General features: G+C 39.5%; 6 protein-coding genes across 8 annotated transcripts; 4 read left to right on the top strand and 2 right to left on the bottom strand.

The window, feature by feature from the left end:
- Positions 1 to 417: 417 nt before the first annotated feature.
- TBL1 (trichome birefringence-like protein (DUF828)) lies at positions 418 to 3,193 on the bottom strand. Its single transcript, XM_023671967.2, has 5 exons — positions 2,095 to 3,193; positions 1,576 to 1,768; positions 1,288 to 1,481; positions 1,055 to 1,213; positions 418 to 974 (listed from the first exon to the last, which is right to left on the bottom strand). Exons 1-5 carry the CDS (start codon positions 2,991 to 2,993, stop codon positions 638 to 640), a joined length of 1,782 nt encoding a protein of 593 aa, XP_023527735.2. The 5' UTR covers positions 2,994 to 3,193; the 3' UTR covers positions 418 to 637.
- Positions 3,194 to 6,896: 3,703 nt separating this feature from the next.
- On the top strand, positions 6,897 to 9,389 carry LOC111790861 (putative L-type lectin-domain containing receptor kinase S.5). The gene has a single exon (XM_023671966.2). The coding sequence runs from the start codon at positions 7,131 to 7,133 to the stop codon at positions 9,171 to 9,173; it is 2,043 nt and encodes a 680-aa protein (XP_023527734.2). The 5' UTR covers positions 6,897 to 7,130; the 3' UTR covers positions 9,174 to 9,389.
- Positions 9,390 to 10,093: 704 nt separating this feature from the next.
- On the bottom strand, positions 10,094 to 12,070 carry LOC111790860 (Aha1 domain-containing protein). The gene is made up of 3 exons (XM_023671965.2): positions 10,990 to 12,070; positions 10,521 to 10,600; positions 10,094 to 10,413 (listed from the first exon to the last, which is right to left on the bottom strand). Exons 1-3 carry the CDS (start codon positions 11,869 to 11,871, stop codon positions 10,320 to 10,322), a joined length of 1,056 nt encoding a protein of 351 aa, XP_023527733.1. The 5' UTR covers positions 11,872 to 12,070; the 3' UTR covers positions 10,094 to 10,319.
- A 179-nt stretch (positions 12,071 to 12,249) lies between these two features.
- LOC111790859 (DNA-3-methyladenine glycosylase (MAG)) lies at positions 12,250 to 15,818 on the top strand. Of its 2 annotated transcripts, XM_023671964.2 has the most exons (6): positions 12,250 to 12,677; positions 12,958 to 13,029; positions 13,130 to 13,253; positions 14,328 to 14,398; positions 15,279 to 15,336; positions 15,416 to 15,812. In XM_023671964.2, exons 1-6 carry the CDS (start codon positions 12,279 to 12,281, stop codon positions 15,577 to 15,579), a joined length of 888 nt encoding a protein of 295 aa, XP_023527732.2. In that variant the 5' UTR covers positions 12,250 to 12,278; the 3' UTR covers positions 15,580 to 15,812. The 2 variants fall into 2 exon arrangements, with proteins under 2 accessions (XP_023527732.2, XP_086978230.1); XM_087122104.1 differs by lacking the exon at positions 12,958 to 13,029 and having other exon boundaries at positions 15,416 to 15,818.
- A 598-nt stretch (positions 15,819 to 16,416) lies between these two features.
- Positions 16,417 to 19,751, top strand: LOC111790858 (protein CYTOSOLIC ABA RECEPTOR KINASE 4). Of its 2 annotated transcripts, XM_023671962.2 has the most exons (8): positions 16,417 to 16,572; positions 16,797 to 16,917; positions 17,143 to 17,399; positions 17,483 to 17,609; positions 17,673 to 17,946; positions 18,209 to 18,341; positions 18,420 to 18,506; positions 19,292 to 19,751. In XM_023671962.2, the coding sequence occupies exons 2-8, from the start codon at positions 16,830 to 16,832 to the stop codon at positions 19,424 to 19,426; spliced, it is 1,101 nt and encodes a 366-aa protein (XP_023527730.2). In that variant the 5' UTR covers positions 16,417 to 16,572; positions 16,797 to 16,829; the 3' UTR covers positions 19,427 to 19,751. The 2 variants fall into 2 exon arrangements, with proteins under 2 accessions (XP_023527730.2, XP_086978957.1); XM_087122831.1 differs by lacking the exon at positions 16,417 to 16,572 and having other exon boundaries at positions 16,604 to 16,917.
- A 552-nt stretch (positions 19,752 to 20,303) lies between these two features.
- On the top strand, positions 20,304 to 21,295 carry LOC111790857 (transmembrane/coiled-coil protein (Protein of unknown function DUF106, transmembrane)). Its single transcript, XM_023671960.2, has one exon. It carries the CDS (start codon positions 20,473 to 20,475, stop codon positions 21,052 to 21,054), a length of 582 nt encoding a protein of 193 aa, XP_023527728.1. The 5' UTR covers positions 20,304 to 20,472; the 3' UTR covers positions 21,055 to 21,295.

Raw genomic sequence — 21,295 nt, 5'->3', positions numbered from 1 at the left:
TGTAACAGCTCAAGCTCACCGCTAGCATATATTGTCGCTTTGGCCCGTTACATATCGCCGTCAGTCCCACGGTTTTAAAATGCATCTGCTAGCAAGCAAGAGGTTACACACTATTGTAAGGAATGTTTCGTTCCCCTCTCCAACCAATGTAAGATCTCACAATCCACTCCTCTCAGGGGCCAACGTCCTCACTGGCACATCGCTGGTGTCTAGCTCTAATATCATTTATAACAACTCAAACCCACTACTAACAGATATTATTCACTTTGGCCCATTACGTATCGTCGTCAATTTCAGTTTTAAAACGCATTTACTAGAGAGAGATTTTCATACTCTTATAAGGAATGTCGCATACTCATACATAACTTAAAAATTTACAATTGGTAGCCACCAATAACCATAGAAGAAGATTTCAGCTGATCCTCAAGAACACAAACTTCGTTTTCTATATCATCCTACTCTCATTGATTATTGTAGAACAAAAAGAATTCATATCAACTCTTTGTTGTTTGATCCTTTTCTATATGATTCCAAAAAAAATTCAGAAAAAAAAGAAACACTAATCTTTTAAATCTTTGATATGATATGAACTTAACCCAATAAACATATGTACTTACTTTCTTTTCTTTGTGCCTCTTTATGTTCTTCTTTGCTGTTTCAATAACAGTTCTGCATATAGAATCTCATTCCATGTATCAGGAACACCAGGAAGACACCAATGGCTGCAGTCCTGGAATCTCAATGGCGATCTCCTCTCTTCTTCCGTTAGCTTTTGCTTCCGGTAGATCGACGGGTGCCCGTCCTTCCGAAAATCTGTTATCTTCGTAATGTTTAGATATGTGACATGAGTTTTCATCCCTCTCAATACCTTCTCCAGAACAACCATCTTCTTCGGATACCGTCGCAGATATGTCTCGTTCTTGATCGGCTCAATTGCGCTGTTGCATTGTCCACCGGAGTTCCACTGGCCTCCGCTGTTGAACACAAATGATTCATCATTCATCATTCAGCAATGGTCTCATGTTTGATTGTTTCTATTTGTTTGTTGTTTTACCTGAAATGGGTTGCTGAGTAGCCCCTGAAGAACACAATGGACTTCATTGGATTTATGTTCTTATCAACCCATCTCGCCCACGTAGTCATAGCCTTTCGAAATGCCTCAAGAACATTCAAATCTTCATAAACATGGCTCCCTTCTTGGTAATAATCCTTCCTGCATTCATTCGACATAGCTCAACTCGTCAAAACTCGAACGGATTTCACTTGAATAACACAATTGGCACTTACCCTTTTGCAGTTTTGTCATGAGTCCACCAGTGACCAGTGTTGAAGACAATTATATCAGCTTCTTTGTACTGATCGGACGACTTCCCGACCAAATCGAGACGCAACGTTTCCTTCTTTTTACCGTTCTTGTCCGGTGTCTCCCATTCTCGGACTAAGAAGGGAGACACAAAGAACTCTACAGTGAAGTTATAATCCTATCGAGCCAAAGACAAAGAAACAAACCCATCAAATGAATGAGTATTCACCAAAAACAAGTGCTTGGAAGAACAAGTAGAACACAAAACCAACCTTAAATATGAAAGAGTAGGCTGCTTCCCCTCTGAAAACCTGTCTCCCATTAGCTTCAAACACCTTAGTTTGATCTTTAACAGAGTTTCTTAATATACAAACAAGCGATTCCCACATGTTTCGATTCAGCGAATCGCCCACGAAAACTAATCTCTTCCCTTTCAACATATCCAACATTCTACCTCCATCCAACCTACATTACATTATTGCGTAATTAGAAAGTTAATGATGCGTTAAGAATAAGTGGAATTGAAAGTGCGATCTTCATTAATGTTCACAACGTTTAAAGAGGAATGTAATAGGGAACGGATCATTTCGAGTTCATTAGAGATTCTTGGCCACTAAACATAGAGCTGCAAACAATCTTTTGACACAATTCTGATAGGTTAAACTAGATCCAGCAATTTCAAATGAACATAAACAATGAAGGAATGGCTAGAAGATCAAAACCCAAGAGCCTATAATCCTGTTGATTGCTTCAAATTCATCAAAAGAACTTGAAAAAATTTATGATCATACCTTGGGAGATCGCACTTCTTGGGCTTCCATCTAAGTTTCTGATAATTCTTATCAGGCCTGCCATTCAAATAGCAATTGAATTGTTCATCAATCAGCAAACAAGAACCAGGTTTATAAAGTGGATAAGAATCATCTGGCACCCATTCTCCATCGAAAAAATCACAATTCTTCAAAGACTCGAACCAATCATTCTGGTTCACCGATTCCCCAGAATCTGAATCCGAATTCGTCGGTACATTCTTCTCCACCGCACTAGAACTTCCGTTCTTCAATGGATTCGATTTCAGCACCGAACCATTAACCTGATCATCCACCACCGGAGGGGATTTTGGCGATTCAGTTCGATTCGAGTTCGTAACATCAGGAACCGGTGTAGATTGAGTGTCATTCTTCACTGTTCCCCTCGGCTGTTGAGTTCGAGGCGGAGGCGAAACTGCAGAATCCAGCGTCTGATTCCCAGGCGGTGGACTGTTTACCGGTACCGATTCTTCCGTACGGTTCTTCACACGCGGCGGCTCTTTCTCAACAGTCGACGGCCGAGGCGGAGCCGTCACATTACTAGATCTAGGCAAATCACCCTCCGGCGCCATAGGAGGGATCGCCGGATTACTCTGCTGGACTGAACCGTTAGGAAAAAGGTAAGAAAGAAATCCAGAACCTCCATTAGAGGAATTAGACCCCACAAAGTTCCTCCCACTGAAAATATTAGAGAAGGAAGGCAAATAGGAAGAAGTAGAAGAAGAGTTAAAAGCCAAAAAGGCCGTGAAAACAACGAAGGCCAACATGAATCCATAAGCAAAAGCCATAGTTCTCCTGGTTTTGAGAATGGAGAAGACACTCTTCACGTCTGATACCAGATTTCCGCCATTGATGAGCTGGTACTTCGTCACTTCAGCCATGGCGGCAGATCGCAGAAACAGAACCACCCAGTTTTTCTGCAACTCCGACGAACAAGTTTTTAGAGAGAGAAACAGTAGAGTGGGTTTTAGAGAGAGAAGTGAAATCCGTGACTGAAAATCACAGTCCTCGAGTCGATCAATTGGGAGGAAGACGATTGTTTCAAACGGATTTGAAAGAGGAAACTCGTCAAATTCACCAAATCTAAATCCAATTAAATTTTTCTAAATTATTTTCCCAAAATGCTTAAATCAATATTATTTATAACTGCCCATAATCTGGCGTTTAATTACTCTATTGCCACTCCCTCAAATCCGTTACCCCGTTGAGTCATGTTTGTAAAGTGATCCTTCTCGTACACGGAAGGACACGTGTCGTTTCCATATATTTTTGGATAATAAAGATATTATATTTAAAAAAATTGAAATCTAAAACTAAAATAAACCCCAAAATTATCGAATAATTCCAAATTTTCCCTCCCGGGAATCTCGGTTATGATTTTTAAATAATTTTGATTCAATTTTTATTTTTTTAATAATAAATCATAAATGTATTTAAACAAAATAAAATAAATATTTTTTAAAAGTATACTACAAATGTATATATGGCGTGTTATTAATGTGTGAAATTATTGTTGGCTTTCGCTATAAATAAGCCTATAATGTAATGATGACAGATCAATGATCCATATCATTAATAACTTTAATTAATGACGTGGACCATTGAGATTAATAAATTATCAAATATATTTAAAATTTTAAAATTAATTATATTTAAATTTTAAAATCATACAATCAAATGTCTAATTATTATATTTGAATTAAGTGATAAATGAGACGAGAAGAAACTTTCACGAGAAAATTACAATATTGTAATTATAATTTTGAAATAAAACATTTTAATTAAAAAAAATTATTGACTTATCCCTTTGAATTTACCGTTTGTAACATTGAATAAAATTCACCTTCCATATTTTTTACTTACTTACCACTTACAAAATAACTGCCTTTTAAAATCAATAATTAATTAAACTCGCGGTTTTTTTATTCCGTACATATTGTGCCACGCGTACGAAGTAGATCGAACTGTTGTTTATTTTTTTTTTTCGAAATGAACGGTGGAGATTGATTTGAAGCGCCGTCCAACTATGTCGACGTGTTGGACGGTCACATGTTGTTGCGTGACAGTAGGGTACAGCTAGATTAACCAAGAGTCTATTTTTGTGCTTCGTATTGGGAATCTCACAACAGTACAGGTGTCCTTGTATTAAATAATTGGCTAAATTATAAAAGAATTACAACTTTAAAATTTTTTATAATATTATTTTTAACTTTTGAAACATTTATAAAAAAATAACAATAATTTTGCAAAAAAAAAAACAAAGATAATTTTACTAAAATTCTTTTTTTTTTCTTGATTAAATTAGATGAAGTCTATTTTTTTTTTTTATTCCTAATTTTAGGGAGTGAATTAATATTAGTTGAATTAATTTTATTTATTTTTGGAAATATAATTGCTTTATTATTAAAATTGAATGAGATAATTAATTAAAAGAAAAATAGGTGGGGACCACCAAGAGCATCCGTACGGTGAAAATGGAAATTTTTGGGAAAAGCGGTTTACGCGTTGGTCGCTAATACAATATTGTTGGATTCGTTGCATTTAATGTTGTTACGATTTGGTTTGTCGGTGTTCAATTTATGAATTATTAAATCCTAATAAGATTTTAATAATACTTATAAATTCATTCCAAACCTTATAAATACTCTCACAATCGAATTAGGGTTTGGAGCTCTTGGCTCCTTGATCGATCTATCGTTTTTCGTCGTTTGTTCGATTTTCGTCAAACACTCATGTTTGGCCTCGCAACCGTCGCATGCAAGAGGCTGTCAGAGAAGAAAGAACACCATGCAACTAGTTCACAACGATAGAGACGACTTATTCGACATGCATAGCTGGTTTAGTCTTGATGCCAACAATTTAGGGCTAACTCAATCCAGTTTGTTGCTTCTGGATCGATTCAACATAATTCTCAATGGGTTTAGTCCTAATCCAACCGGTTCAACTCAAAAATATGACTAGTTCAACTCAAGTTTCAATTATTTTTACACTTTTATTATCGGTTCAGGTTAGTTTCCCTTCAATTTTGAACAGTTTCAAACATTTATATGAAGTTTAAAAGTCGAGGGTTCTTTAAGCATATCTTAGTAGGAATTATGAGTAATAGAGTATTACATTGAGCTCCAAATAGTTTTAGGAAAGAGTTAATGATGATTTACAACTATTATGGGAATAGTTTTAGGAAAGAGTTAATGATGATTTACAACTATTATGGGAATTGAACTTGTTGTCGTACCTGGTATGATTGGTCGAATGACTTGTTTGATATATTTTATATTATGGTACCATAATAGAATGCCAATCATGACATATATTTGCCAACCATGCAAGAAAGATAATATTTTATGAAAAAAAAAGTTATAATAATGTATCATGGGTGTATATACATATATGTATTTATAATGTAACAATCCAGATCCACCGCTAGCAGATATTGTATTCTTTAGGCTTTCTTTTAATCTCTAGCAGATATTGTCCTCTTTGGGTTTTCCCTTAAGACTTTACAACGCGTCTGCTAGGGGAAGTTTCCACACCTTTATAAATGGTGGTTTGTTCTCCTTCCCAACCAATGTGGGACATCACAATTCACCCCCATTCGGGGCCAGCATCCTCGTTGGCACTCTTTCCTTCTTCTAATCGATGTGGGACCGCCCTCAAATCCACCCCCCTTTGGGGCCCAGCGTCTTTACTGGCACCACCTCGTGTCTACTCCCTTCAGAGAACAGCAAGAAGGCTGGAACATCGTCCAGTGTCTGGCTCTGATACCATTTGTAACGACCCAGATCCCCTGCTAGCAGATATTGTCCTTTTTAGGCTTTCATTTTCGGGCTTGAGGCTTTAAAACGCATCTACTAGGAGAAGGTTTCCATAGCCTTATAAATGGTAGTTTGTTCTCCTCTCCGACCAATATGGGACATCACATATAGATAGATACACACATATATATATATATATATATATATAAAATTTTACATTTCTTTTCAATATAAAAGTAAATTGTCGACAAAGACAATGATAAGATGTTTGAAATTCACACAAAAGTATGCAACTTGTGTATAGTCAATTATATAGTGTTTGTTGTGCAAGTTGAGTCGGTAATTATATAAAAATATTTTAAGAAAATGTTGATAAATTAAAGCGGCTAGTACTAGTGAATATATTAATCATTAAAAAACATTTGATAAAAAAAAAAAAAATTAAATTTATGCTAAAGCAGTTAATCAAGATTAAGAAATTACTTACCAATTTAAACGGTAAAAAATAGTAAAGAGAAACCTAATTTAACTAATTTTTAATATGTGTTATTTAATAAATAGGGATTTGGAATTTATTTATTTATTTATTTTTAGAATTTGAAAATTGGTCTCCAAAAGAATTTTCAGTGGGCAGACGGCTGCAACGATGAGGTCAATCAAAGCGGCCCCGGCTAACTCCCAACCCAATGTTTTTTTTTTTTTTTTTTTTTTTTTTTTTTTTTTTTATATTTTTATAATTATTTATTTATTTATTACCACTTGTATATTTTTTATTCTATAAACAATGGCCGCCATATATTTTTAAGTGCAAGGTAGGTTTTTATATTTAAACTAATTCTTCTCACGTGCGCAGACGCTATCATAGTTTTACAAATAATTCCATAAAATAACTTTTTTGAAAAAAAAAAATTGGATAAAAATATAATATTTTAAAATTTAGAGACCAAATGAAAATTAAACATCTGATCACATATGCTTCAGTTCAATGAGCTATACTCAAATGAGTGAAATAAAAAATCTAATTCGAGCTCGAATGTCGGATATAAAAATGGATTAATTACGAATTTTCTTATGTTTTTCAATGGAAAAGAAAAGATTGAAAGCAAGAACACGACCACGAGCACCATGACCACATGATCCTATGGTCAATGGAATATGTACAACGTTCACACCAAATCTAAGACCTGTATCGTCTCATAATTCTCCATCATCAAAGCCTAAATATGGGAAATTTTTAGTGGGTTTTGAAGCTTTCACTTCGCCATGGCGTCCAACAATCCCCCTACTCTTCTTCTTCTTCTTCTTTTTTCTGCCATTTCTGCAACTCTCATAACTCAAGTTTTCACCTTCTTCATCGACTTCCCCCTTGCCACTAATTACGATCAGCTCGCCACTCTCATCTGGACCTACGATACCAGCGTCTTCCATGGCCAGAACGTGCGGCCCCCACTCCCATCGGAAGTTCAGTCCATCCCGAATGCCTCTGTTCGAGTTGTTTACAATGAGACGTTTCTGCTCAGAAACAGAGATAAAGCGGCTACGTTTATAGCTAATTTTGTGCTTAATTTGGGATCGGAGGCGAATTCTTCACCGGCTGGAAATGAAGGGGTCGCCTTTATTCTCACGCCGGAGCTTGCTCCTCCGGCCGGAAGCGAGGGACAGTGGCTGGGGATTGCTAACTCGAAGACGAATGGGATGGCGGAAGCTAGAATATTTGCGATTGAATTTGATACGAAGAAGAATTTTCCAGGGGATGTTGATGGGAACCACGTGGGGTTGGATTTGAACGGCGTTGACTCTGTTTTGCAGGTGCCACTGTCGGGGATTGGAGTTAATCTTTCGGGTACGGCGGATGTTTTCGTCAGAGTTGATTTTGATGGCGAAAATATATCGGTGTTTGTGTCTTATTCGTCTAGATTGGAAGATCAATTGAAAAGCAGAGTGATTTTTCATCCCCTGAATCTCTCGTTTCTTCCTGATGAGGTTTATGTTGGCTTCTCTGCTTCAAAATTCGATTACAGTTCACAGCTAAATTGGATAAAATCATGGCAATTCTCCGGCGATGATGTCGGCGACGTGGAATCCAACAACCATCGTCGATGGGTCAGTATCGGCGTCGGCGTTGGTGTCAGTGGAGTTGTTCTATTACTTGGGGTTGGATTTCTCTGGTTTTGGATCATGAAGAAACGAAGAAGGGATTTGGAAGAAGCCAATGACGGAATTGAAGATCAGCTTCAAGATTTCTCCATAGCCCCACGAGTTCAAAAGTTCAGATTTAGAGAATTGAAGAAGGCAACGGATAATTTCGACCCCAAGAACAGGCTCGGGAGAGGCGGATTTGGAACGGTTTACAAAGGGAATTTGACGAACAGAGAGGTCGCCGTGAAGAGAATCTCGGAGGATTCTCGTCAAGGGAAGCAAGAATTCATAACAGAAGTGGCAACAATCGGTGGCCTCCATCACAAGAACCTCGTAAAGCTAATTGGGTGGTGCTACGAGAAGAGGGATTTTTTACTTGTATATGAATACATGCCAAACGGCAGCTTGGACAAGTTGATTTTCGGCGGCGGCGGCGGCGGCGACAGTGGCTACGTCGATAACAGGTTCTCCACCGGACCCAATTGGGAAATTAGACTGAGCATAATTTATGGGGTGGCTGAAGCTCTGGATTATCTTCACAATGGGTGCGAGAAGACAGTCCTACACAGAGACGTGAAGTCTTCAAACATAATGTTGGATTCGAAATTCGAACCAAAACTGGGAGATTTCGGGTTGGCTCGGACAATTCGTCGAACAGAACAGACGCATCATTCGACGAGAGAGATAGCCGGGACACGAGGGTACATGGCGCCGGAGATTTTCCTGACGAGCAGGGCGACGGTGGAGACAGACGTGTATGCATTTGGAGTTCTAGTTCTGGAAGTGGCATGCGGGAGAAAGGCAGCGAACCCGTCGGAGATAGGCGGGAACTACGACGGCGATATTACGCATTGGGTGTGGGAGTTTCAAGAGAGAGGGGAAATAGTCAAAGCTGCGGATGAAAGGATGGCAGGGCAATATGAGAAGGAAGAAATGGAGAGGATTTTGGTTTTGGGATTGGGTTGTTGCCATCCGAATCCGCATCAACGGCCGACGATGAAAAACGTTCTGCAAGTGCTTACAGGGGAAATGAATCCACCGACACTGCCTCATGAAAAGCCTACGTTCATGTGGCCGGCAATGGCGCCGTCGTCCAGAGATGATACAGACAGCTCTGTGAGAGAAACCCAATTCGCCGATCAATTGACAGAGCTTGTTGGGAGATGATTTAAACATGGAAGAATCCCCCCCTTCTTCGTAGCCTTCTTGTTCCTAAACTTCTTTCATACACTTGGTGTGGGAGTTTATGGACAGAGAGATTATGTATAATTTTGAGGTATAGATCTCTTGTTTGTTGTGTTCAAATATTTCTGAATTTGGGTATGTTTCAATCAATGTTCGAACAAGCCTTAGAAAGGAAACTAACACACACTCTTTCATTCATGATTCTGTTCTATTTAATGACATACTCAACCTTCAAATCAGAACCTAAACAGCCAAAGATGGCCACCTATGGAACATGAGGTAACAACCAAATGAGTACTTACAAAAAGGGCCTCCAATAAGACCAAATGAGTACTTACAAAAAGGGTTTGGCACTTTTGATCATTACTAATAAACGAGTTTTAAAACTTTGAGAGAAAACCTAAAAGAGAAAATCCAAAGAGTACAACATCTACTATTGGTAGGCTTAAACTGTCATAAATGATATCAGAACTACACTGAAACCCTAAATGGGGTGGATTGAGAGATACCACATTAATTAGAAAAAGGAAAGGAAAGGAAGGAAGCATTCTTTATGAAAGACATGAAAAACATGAAAACTTCTTAATATCTACCGGCGGTAGCCGGCTTGAGCTCTTACACAAGAATGTAAGTAATAAATTCACAACCCAAATATAAATTCAACGCTTCAATCTTTCCAACCATATAAACCTATCATGTGATCCTAACACCTCTTCTTAGTAGACTTGGGCCTCTATTGGAAGCTTCTGAAAGTCTCACAGTCATTTAATGAAAAACCACATGCTTGCAGCATTAATTCAACTAAAGCTATTAAAGGGAAAAGAATGCATTCCTTTGGCCACAAAAACATGGATGAGATTAACAAGACAGATTATGAGAGTTACAGAGAACAAGACAGAATGTGATGAAGAGATGACAATTGTATCTCATTTATGTCAAAACTCAGAATCCAACAATGAATTTTCATTCTCAAATATGGATGGAAGACAGCACATACTATGAGCACAACACCATCATCTGACAATTGAAAAATGAAGCATTTCAAGTAATTTTAATTCATGAAGATATGCAAATGATAAGCTTCTTCATAAGTCAAAGGACTGGACTCTATTGTAAGACAGTACCCCATCACATTCCAAATCCAAAAACTGCTCTAATCTTATGGAAAATAAGATCCCGCCAGCCCCTCTCTGTGTTCTCCACTACAGTTGCGTTCCCATATCTATTTCAAACCAAGATATGAACAAATTAGCTAACAGAACCACAGAAACTGAGATTGAAACTTGTAAAAGTAAAAAAGATGTCAACCATTTGATCAGAAAAACCAACCTGTCCTCCTCAGGCACGTCGGAATGTACCAACTTCACAATGGTAACCCCCGGCTCGGGCTCATCGAATGTCAACTTCACCTGCATACCATTTTCAGAACCAATTTAGCTTTGATGATATGTTGGATTAATCACCAGAACCCATTAAACGAATCCATACTAGCAAGAAACACCCTTAGGCATTTCTCTACTGATATAATGCCATAAGTGATTGGCTTTAGCTACAACAATTTCATAAATTTGATCAACATATGACAAACTATAGTGTTAACAAAGGGCAAAGTAAAATTGAAAGTTGTAGAAATGAAATGATTATGAGTTGTATCCGCATATTCAACCATCCAAATTATCAGCCCTTTCAAACAAAAGATCGTCAAATTTTACCAGTAAATGTTCCCTAAGGTATACCAGAAAACAGAGCATTGAGAAGGAGATGGGTAAAGAAGAGTGGAACAAAATTGAAAGCTCACCGTGGAATGAATGCCGTCAGGCCAGCTTCCGAATCTCCATTGTTGCACAATCAACTTCCCCTCTTCCAACTCCAAGTTCTTCCCGGTGACAGACCCATCAAATATACTGATCTCTCCACCGACTTCCTTGCTTATTTTAGCATTGCTCTGAGTGAATCCTTTCCATCTATTGTCGTCCATGAGAATTTCAAACAGAATGTTTGCCCTACAACTAAACTTCTCGGTCAGAGTTATTGTCTTAAACCCTTCCTTAGCTTTCTTCTTCTTCTCTGCCGCCACTGCCGGCTTTGGCGCCACAGGGGTTGCAGGGACAGCTGCCGCCGCCGCAGATTGATTACTCTTCGGCGCCACCTTTTTGGCCTCCAAATCATCCTTCGCAGGCCCACCCTTAGCCATACTCTGAACATACAATCTCACCTTCTCCAACACAATCGGCTTCCCCTTAGCCAACATAGCATCCTTCATTCTCTTCCCAATCGGCCCTTCGTCCTGGACAGAAACCCTAACTTCAGGATCCTCATCGGCGTTCTCATCAGAAATGTACGGAATCTCCACAAGCCCATCGACCTTCTGCACAGATTTACCGGCGGAATCCTTGGCCTCGCCTACCCAAGAGAGAGTGACACTAAGTTCATAACCAGGAATGATCTTCCCCTTCCGAATATTGACATATGCTTCTCCATCGACCTTGTCGACCTTCTTGGTTTTGATGAAAAGGCCGCCCTCGCCGTCGAGAAGGGGGAGGTTAGAGAAAAGCTTAGACATGAAATTGCGGGACCATTCGAGACAATCCGTCTCAGCCCAGTGCCAGTTATGGACATTGGTGCCGTCCTGACGTTCTTCGACGATCCACCGCTTGTCGCCCTCGCCGAACTTGGCCATTACCGGAGCTTGGGAGAGGGAAAATTACGTCGGAGAGCTGAGAAAGAGAGAATTTCAAGCGGGTTCAGAGAGATCTAAGCGAACGAGAAGTAAGGATGGAGGAAGCAATAAAGGGAACCCGTAGAGTTCGGAAGGTTCTCGGCGTAGAAGTCTCTAGAACTATGGCGGCACATCGTCGTTCGGATCAAAAAAAATAGGGTTCCTATTCATGGAAATAATATTTAATTTCGGTCACGTTATTAATTTTTACCATAATTGGGGCATAATTTTAATATTTAAAAATATTGGACAAAAAATTTAAATTTTATTTTCTAATTATTTGATTTTAAATTAAATTTGTATATATTAAGAAGCCGTTGACAGTTCGAGAAAGTCAAAACCCGGGAAAAAGGTCAGACTTCCGCCGAATGTCTACAGCTCTGACCAGGCACCCATACTCTCTCTTGATTCCTCAATCCCCATTTCAGATTTTCGCTTTCTCCTTCTCCTGCAAAATGATCAAACCTCATCGATTCAAGAAAGTCGCCGACCCCAAAACCCCCATTTCTTCAACCGAACTCCGCCGTGAACCTCAAACGAGGAAGAAGAAAAAATCAGGGCATCGCCCCAAATCAGTGACCATTCGTTCCAAATCGAAGCCCGCGACCGACCCACAAACCGAAATCGCTGAATCCTCACCCTCTTCCTCTTCCGAGGGATTCACGATCCTCCCCAAAGAGTTCTTCCTCGTTGACGCTTTGGACCTCGCCCCACGCTTGCTCGGAAAGCTCCTCAGGAGAGACGACGTTGTTCTTCGGATTACTGAGGTATCCGTTCCGCGTTCTTTCTTGTATTTGTAAAGCCTGTGCGTATCCATTTTTTTGTTTATTGCGATTTGATTTGGATTATAATGAACGGGAATCTGTCCAATGAGATAAATGCACACAACCTGTTTGATTGTTTGTCTGTTTAAATCCCAAGTTACTGAAATCTGTTTTTCTACTAATCGGAGTTGGAATTTTCATGTTGATATTGTGAATATATCTTGGATTTGTGAAAAAGTTGTATTGGCTTATTGAGACCCGACCATTGAAATGATTCTGATAGGTAGAAGCTTACAGACCAAATGATTCTGCTTGTCATGGTCGGTTTGGTGTCACAGCTAGAACGGCTCCAGTAGTAAGTACTTTTTAGCTGGACTGATTGCTGATGGGAAAATGAAGAATGGGATGTGTACTTCTTGTAGATGTTTTCATAACCAAGTTGTATGGATTTGTAGTTTGGACCGGGCGGGCATGCGTATGTTTATCTTTGCTACGGTCTCCATATGATGCTGAATGTTGTTGCCGATGAGGTCGGAATTGGTGCTGCTGTGTTAGTCAGATCTTGTGCTCCTGTCAGTGGTAACTTTCTAGCCTGCTTGTACCTAAGTTCTTTGATCGAATGTTTGACACAGTTTTTCGAAGCCTGGATTCGTATAATGTGTGTTTGGATTGTTTAAGAGTAGGTTATACAAACCTGACCTCATGTGATTTATCTTTAGTTTGTGGCTTTATCATTTGTTGAAGTTAGTATATTGTACAAAAGTAAGTTTAAAACATGACTTCCTTTCACATGGCCAACCTGTGAGATTAAAGATCCGGTAGCTCGGAATGAGTCAACCGAGCTATCAAATAGAGGTAAAGTTCTTAATTCAAGCTTACACAAACCTAACCCATGAGCCAACCAGTGAGATCCTACATCAGTTGGAGAGGGGAACGAAACATCCTTTATAAGGGTGTGGAAACCTCTCTTTAGCGGACTCGTTTTAAAACTTTGAGGAGAAGCCTAGAAGGGAAAGCCCAAAGAGGACAATATCTGCTAGTGGTGGGCTTGGGTTGTTACACAACCACCTCTAGATGCTTTCCCTCGTAGTCTGGAGCCCATTGTTTAGTCAGCACCCAAATGAAATTGTTTTCTATTGTTGGTTAGAATTGATTTCTGCTTCTTGGAGCTGGCTGTAAACGAGGTTCATCTAGAATAAATGTATTGTTTTTCGGTATGTCATAGTGAGAGAATATGTGAATTGTTAAGACCCGTTTGAAAATTATGCTTGTTTTCTTATCCTTTCTTTACGATAGTTTTCAGTAAATTGTGAGGTCCCACATCAGTTGGAGAAAGGAACGAAACATTCCTTATAAAGGTGTGGAAACCTCTCCCTAGTAGACACGTATTAAAACCGTCAGGCTGACGGCGATATATGTAATAGACCAAAGCGGACAATATGTTAGCGGTAGACTTGGGTTGTTACAAATGGTATCATAGCATCCATCATTCTTGATTGAGATTCAACTATCATTCTTGATTGAGATTCAACTATCATTCTTGATTGAGATTCAACTGGGATGTGTCATATTCATTGCAACTCTATGAAGGATGTAACTTTTCACTGTAGGCTTTCATAATTGCATTGTTAGATTAATGTAAACAATATACAGGACTGGAGACGATTCAGAAACGGAGAGGTCAGATCACAGACAAGCCTGTTCTTCTTACTGGGCCTGGGAAGGTAAGGAAATACGTTCAATGCCCCCTCCCAAATCCTTCCCTATGCGTTCTATTTATAGAAACAGCTATTTTCGTCCTAAAGATGAAACTAATGGACTTTCCCTAGTTAGAAGTATGTGACCACCAAACGATGACTGCATCTCAAAGATGAACCCGTAAACTCCGTGCATTTCCTTAGGGATTTGGGTGAATTTGAAGCCGTTAGCATATAACAGCCCAGACCCACTGCTAGTAGATATTGTCCGTTTTGACTCGTTACGTATCGCTGTCAGCCTCAAGGTTTTAAAGCACATTTGTTAGAGAGAGGTTTTCACACCGTTATAAGGAATGCTTCGTTCCCCTCTCCTACTGTGTGGATCTCACAATCCACCTCCCTTGAGGGTCCAGTTTCCTCACACCACTCGATGTTTGGCTTTGATATCATTTGTAACAGCCCAAGCTCACCGCTAGCAAATATTCTCCGCTTTGACCCATTGCGTATCGCCGTCAGCCTCATGGTTTTAAAATACGTTTACTAGGGAGATGTTTTCAAACCCTTATAAGAAATACTTCATTCCTCTCTCCAACCGATATGGGATCTCACTATATGGGCCAAAACAGACAATATCCGCTATTAGTGGGCTTAGGCGGTTACATGTGCATTGTGATCTATAGTATAAACCTTGCTTGTACGAGGCTGACTCTGGTTAATCTTAAAATGCCGAGGGGAATCATATCATTGTAGAACTCGTAGAAGATTTGTTTGTTTCTCTTCTTTTGGCAGTGAAATATTGTAAAAGAAAAAACCATCAGAGTTGAAAATGGTTAAGATTGCTCTGTTAAGAAGTTATTTTACATCTGATATCACTACTTGCCAAATTTATGTCTTACTTTTCTCAAAGGTTGGCCAAGCGCTCGGGTTAGCGACAGAATGGTCTAACCACCCGTTTTACGCTCCCGGTAACTGTCATTATAATGCTTCTACCTGTAAGCCCCTCGAAGAACTCAGTCATATGATGTATGTATGAATGTGTTTTAGGTGGCTTAGAACTCCTCGACGCTCCGGAGCCAGAGAACATCCTGGTAGGTCCTCGTGTTGGTATCGAGTATGCGTTGCCAGAGCACGTGAATGCTTTGTGGAGATTTGCCATTGCAGGAACTCCATGGATAAGTGCTCCTAAGAACACTCTCAGGCCATCCTGATAGCAGTAGATGGAGCAATCTGTTGTGTTTAGAATTATTTTGTATCACTGAAATTGGATTTGGGAATGTTCTTAACGGTGTATACGACTTTTAATAGTAGATATCCACTCTAGCCCACTACGTATCGTCGTCAGCCTTACGATTTTAAAACGCGTTTTTCAGTGTTACGCAACCGAATCGGTACTCATCCAAATACTATCATTTTTAGGCTTCCCTTCAATGTTTTTGAGTTTTTCTTTTAGGTTTCCCTATTACATGTCTGTCACTTCACACTTCTAGAAATGCTTCATTCTCCTCTCCAAATGCGGGATCTCACAATCCACCCCTTACAGTGCCATCGTCCTCGATGACACACCTTCTATCTGGCTTTGATATCTTTTGTAACAACTCAAACGTCTCAACATCTCTCTCTCAAAAGTTTTATTATTAACGTTATTTTTTAAGTTAATGTCTTTTCATTATTATTATTATTTTTTTTGTAAATTTTGAATATATAACGTGACAAATGCAAAATAATATGACATGGTGAGAGGATGAGACTTTACGACCCCGAAAAATAAATAAATATATCTAAACCATTAAATAACTTAAATGGTATGAATATATATATATATTATGATTATTTAATTTTAAAATAATAATAGATTTTTTTAGAGCTCACACAAATGTATTTTGTTGTAAAATTATTGACGTGTATAATAAATAAGAATGAAAAAAAAAATTAATTTAAGAAATAAAAATATTGAAAAGAGAGGCAAAGGTAGAATGAACGTGCAACGTGGAAGGCACGTCTGAGGGGTTTGGTTTTAGCGGTTATACAAGTCGCAACCGAGTTTCCCGCTAAATAGAACAAAATGCACCTTCCTCCCATCGCCATTTCAGGAACCCATTGCTGGCAGTCTCCTCCTCCTCCTCCTCCCCCTCCCCTCCTTTCTCCTTTCGCTTTCAATCTCTTTCTTCTGTCCCTCGCTTCCATTTTTAATCGCATCCCAGGTCAATTTTCCTTCCTTTTTCTTCATCTTTCATTACAATGATCGCTTCCTTTTCTTTTCTGTCCTCCATCATCGCGATCCGCAAATGGGTCTCCATTTCCTCGACGAAATTCCGATGGGTTTTTAATTTAAGTCTTTGTTTATATCTTCGATTTTGAAGATGCCCTTTTCTGATTTCGATCGTCTTGTTTTATATGCATTTGATGAATTTTCCCGTTTCTGTAGGTTTTTTAGGTTACCACGAATTGACGAGAAGCGATGTTCTGCTGCGGAGGTGTGGAGGAGGACAATTTTGGTGCGCCTTCGAGTCAATACACAGCCCCACCGAGGGGAAACACATATGGTGGTAAATGGTCCTTCCTGATGATTCTTTCCTTGTTCTGTTCTTGCACGCAATTTGTTTGTTGGGAAGCGCAGAATTCTGTTGAATTTTGTTGTTTTTTAGTCTTTGTTCTTAGGCATATTGGTTGGCTCTGTGGATTCAAATGTGGGATTTGCCTTTTTCTGGCTATGGATGATGTGATGTGGTTTGTTGAGATCGGGATTATGTATGTTGATTTATGGTTTGTAGGCAGCGAGAGAGGAGAGCCCAGGAGTTCCAATGCCGTCAGAGGTGGACCTCCCCAGCAAGTGTTGCCTATTGAAACACCAGTCATTCCATTGGATGAGCTAAATAGGTTGACGGGTAACTTTGGTACGAAATCGTTTATCGGTGAAGGTTCCTACGGCCGGGTTTATTACGCGACGTTAAAGAGCGGTCAGGCTGCTGCAATAAAGAAACTAGATACTAGTTCTTCACCAGAGCCTGATACTGATTTTGCCGCTCAGGTTTGATATTGAACAAGTATGAATGAGATGTTAGTATCTTCATTGTAATGCTATTGTATTTATGTGTTGTCATGGTGTTGCAGCTATCCATTGTTTCTAGACTTCAGCAAGAGAACTTTATGGAGTTAATTGGGTATTGTTTGGAGGCAAATAATCGAATATTGATATATCAGTTTGCAAAAATGGGTTCTCTGCACGATATATTACATGGTATGTCGATTTAAGTTAAGAGAGTTTCTTGTTTTTGTTGTTCTGATCATTTTTCTTGTGCAGGAAGAAAAGGAGTACAAGGGGCTGAGCCTGGTCCTGTTCTTACTTGGAATCAGAGAGTCAAAATTGCCTATGGTGCAGCAAAAGGCCTTGAATATTTACATGAGAAGGTTCAGCCTTCCATAGTTCATCGTGATATCCGGTCGAGTAACGTTCTTCTCTTCGACGACTTCCTTGCAAAGATTGCTGATTTCAACTTGACGAATCAGTCGTCTGACACAGCGGCACGACTTCATTCAACTAGGGTCTTAGGAACATTTGGATACCATGCTCCAGAGTAAGCCCTTTGTGTGTCTACTTGTGTATGTTAAATTCCATTTTGGTCTCCAAATGTTTAGATTTAACAGGTGGATTGTGAGATCCCCACATCGGTTGAGGGGAGAATAAAACATTCTTTATAAGGGTGTGGAAATCTCTTCCTAGCAAACGAGAGGAGCCCGAAAGGGAAAGCCCAAAGAGGACAATATCTACTAGCGGTGGGTTTGGGTCATTACACGATTCAACTTAAAACTTATCATCTTATGTCTTTCTTTTTTTAGGTATGCTATGACAGGACAGATTACTCAGAAGAGTGACGTTTATAGTTTCGGTGTAGTTCTTCTCGAACTTTTGACCGGACGAAAGCCAGTAGATCACACGATGCCTAAGGGACAACAAAGTCTTGTTACTTGGGTAAGGTTTCCCTTACTACATTCTTCTTAGTGCCTGCAGTGTACTGAGTCCTAATTAGACATTCATATTATTCTGCAGGCAACACCGAGATTAAGTGAGGACAAGGTGAAACAGTGTGTAGATCCCAAGCTAAACAACGATTACCCACCGAAAGCGATAGCAAAGGTATCTTCTACTGTGTAATCACATAAGTGCAATTTTCAAAGTTGGATTGAGATCATTCAACTTTGTACGTAAAAAGATGTTTTTTTGATATGCTTTCAGTATAAGTACCTTAGCAAGAACTTTGATTATTGCTTAGTAACAATCCATTTGTGTTGTTTTGTTCTATGCTCATATAAGTGCATTAATGCTTTCCAATCAAATACTAGGCTAAAAGTAAGCTAAAGTGTTTGCTTATAAAACACTCCGTCATTTTTTGATATCCCACATTGGTCGGTGAGAAATGAATCATCATTTCTTATAAGGACGTGGAAATCTCTCCCGGGTAGATATGTTTTAAAACCGTGAGGCTAACGACAATACGTAACAGGCTAAAGCAGGCAATATCTGTTGGTAGTGGGCTTTAGCTGTTACAAATGGTATTAGAGGGGTGTAGATTGTGAGATCCTACATTGGTTGGAGAGAGGAACGAAACATTCCTTTTAAGGATGTGGAGACCTCTCCGTAGTAGACGCGTTTTAAAACTTTGAGGCTGACGGTGATACGCAACGGGCTAAAACAGACAATGTTTGTAACGGTGGGCTTGGACTATCACAGATTTCGTGCTAGAACACTAGTAAATGGGTCTAAGAAGCCATGATAATCATCTATTACTCTGAAACATGATAGTTTCTCTCGGGTAGGAAGGTCAAAAGAAGCCCCATACATTTTCTTGAGTGGATTTCATGTTTATATATGTTTGAGAATGGATTCTTATTCCAGTATTGTTTGGTGTGAATCTCTGTCAGTTGGCAGCAGTAGCAGCACTATGTGTTCAGTACGAAGCGGACTTCAGGCCAAACATGACAATTGTGGTTAAGGCTTTACAACCACTCATGAATTCTACAAAACCACCAGGACCCGAGTCTCAACCACGTCCATGAGCTTATATACACGTTTGGTTAACATGCAGGCGCAGGCGCAGGCACAGTAATCTCTCCTGTAATTTGTAATCTTAAAAGCATCGTTGAAAGGAAGTTGTCAAGATGCCCAAATCTTGCTCATCTAGTTATCATCATTTTTTCACCCAAACAACTTAGGAATTTGATCTGATTAAGATTAAATAGTAATGTATTTGTATCAATCTTGTTGGATGCAAGTTTAAGCAACCAACATGGATCAGAGATTATCAACTTTATCATTTGCATCACCTTCCCATAATATTCTTGTGATGATCAATGATAAAACAACCAAATTTTGTTTATACAATTTCCAAACATTTTGCTGCACAAATTAGACATGAAATATATGTATATATTAAGGCTTAATCTTGCAGTTGCGGGTGGAATTTGTATCACTTTGGCCCGTTATGGATTGTCGTTAGTCTCACAGTTTTCAAACACGTCTACTAAAGAGAGGTTTATATGGAATGCTTTGTTTCCCTTCTCCAAGGATCTCACAATCCACTTCCTTGGGGTCCAACGTCCCATTTCACACCACTTGGTGTCTGACTCTGATACTATTTGTAACAGAGGTTTCCACACCTGTTCCCCTCTCCAACCGATGTTGGATCTCACAATCCACTTCTTTGGGTCCAATGTTCCATTGCACACCGCCTGGTGTCCGACTCTGATACTATTTGTAACAGCTTAGCAAGTAGATATTGTCCGTTTGGCCCGTTACGTTGCACCATCAGCCTCGTGGCTTTAAAATGTATCTATTGGATTCCGGATCTTTACCAGAGATGCTTGACTGAGATATATATAAACTACCAGATACTCTCAAGTATAAAAGAAACTAAAAGTACAATCTCAATTTCAAGAAGGAAGACGAACAAATTTGATAATAAATCAGTCAAATTTGATATTTTTATTTGGAGGAACATCATTCAGATTCAGCCCAGTTACTACTTTGGATCCAAATCCAGTTCTCCACAAAAATTCATCGCACTTTCCCTCGGATTCCCTCATTTTCTCTTCCAACTCCGGCGATGGCCACAATCCCCCTCTTTTCCTCCTTCCGATATTCCGACAGCCTCACGGTGGTCGGAATCTCTGTCTGCACTGCCGTCATCTGCGAGGCCATCTCATGGATTCTCATCTACCGCACCAACTCCTACAAAACCCTTCGATCCTCCATCGACAAGGCCGCCAAAAAGCTCGAGACCATGAAGACCGACACCTCCAAAATCAACGTCAAGAAATCGAAGACCAAGAAGATCGATCGCGTCGAGACCAGTCTTAAGGAATCGAGCCGCGACCTCTCGCTTTTCAAGTTTAAATCCGGCGCCGTTGTTGCTCTTGTTCTGTTCGTCGTCTTTGGATTGCTCAATTCGCTCTTCGAGGGCAAGGTTGTTGCCAAATTGCCGTTTAAGCCTTTTGGGCTTGTGATGAAAATGAGTCACCGAGGGTTACTCGGTGACGATCCTACCGATTGCGCCATGGCGTTCTTGTACTTCCTCTGTTCGATTAGCATTCGGACCAATCTCCAGAAGTTCTTGGGATTCTCGCCACCGAGAGGCGCCGGTGCCGCCGCCGGCTTGTTCCCGATGCCAGATCCTAAGACGAACTGATTTAGGTCAGGCTTGGATCAAATTATTACACCTTTTCCCCCATTTTGATTATGAATTCTGATAAAAACTTGATTTGATCTGGTTAGGCTTACTTTTACTAGGGTTCTATCTGTTAATTAGTGAGTTCCGGACTTAGTATAGCTTTGATTCTAATCTCCACTTGCATTCTTGATTAGATTTGGAAATAATACTATCTTCTTTTGGATCAATATAAGCTTCTGATCTTTTAAATTTTGTTCAA

This window comes from Cucurbita pepo, chromosome 3, assembly GCF_057944985.1.
Source record: "Cucurbita pepo subsp. pepo isolate OVF chromosome 3, ASM5794498v1, whole genome shotgun sequence".
Taxonomy (NCBI): Eukaryota; Viridiplantae; Streptophyta; class Magnoliopsida; order Cucurbitales; family Cucurbitaceae; genus Cucurbita; species Cucurbita pepo.
Note: the sequence above shows the minus strand (reverse complement) of the source record. Positions and strands in the feature narration are given on the sequence as shown.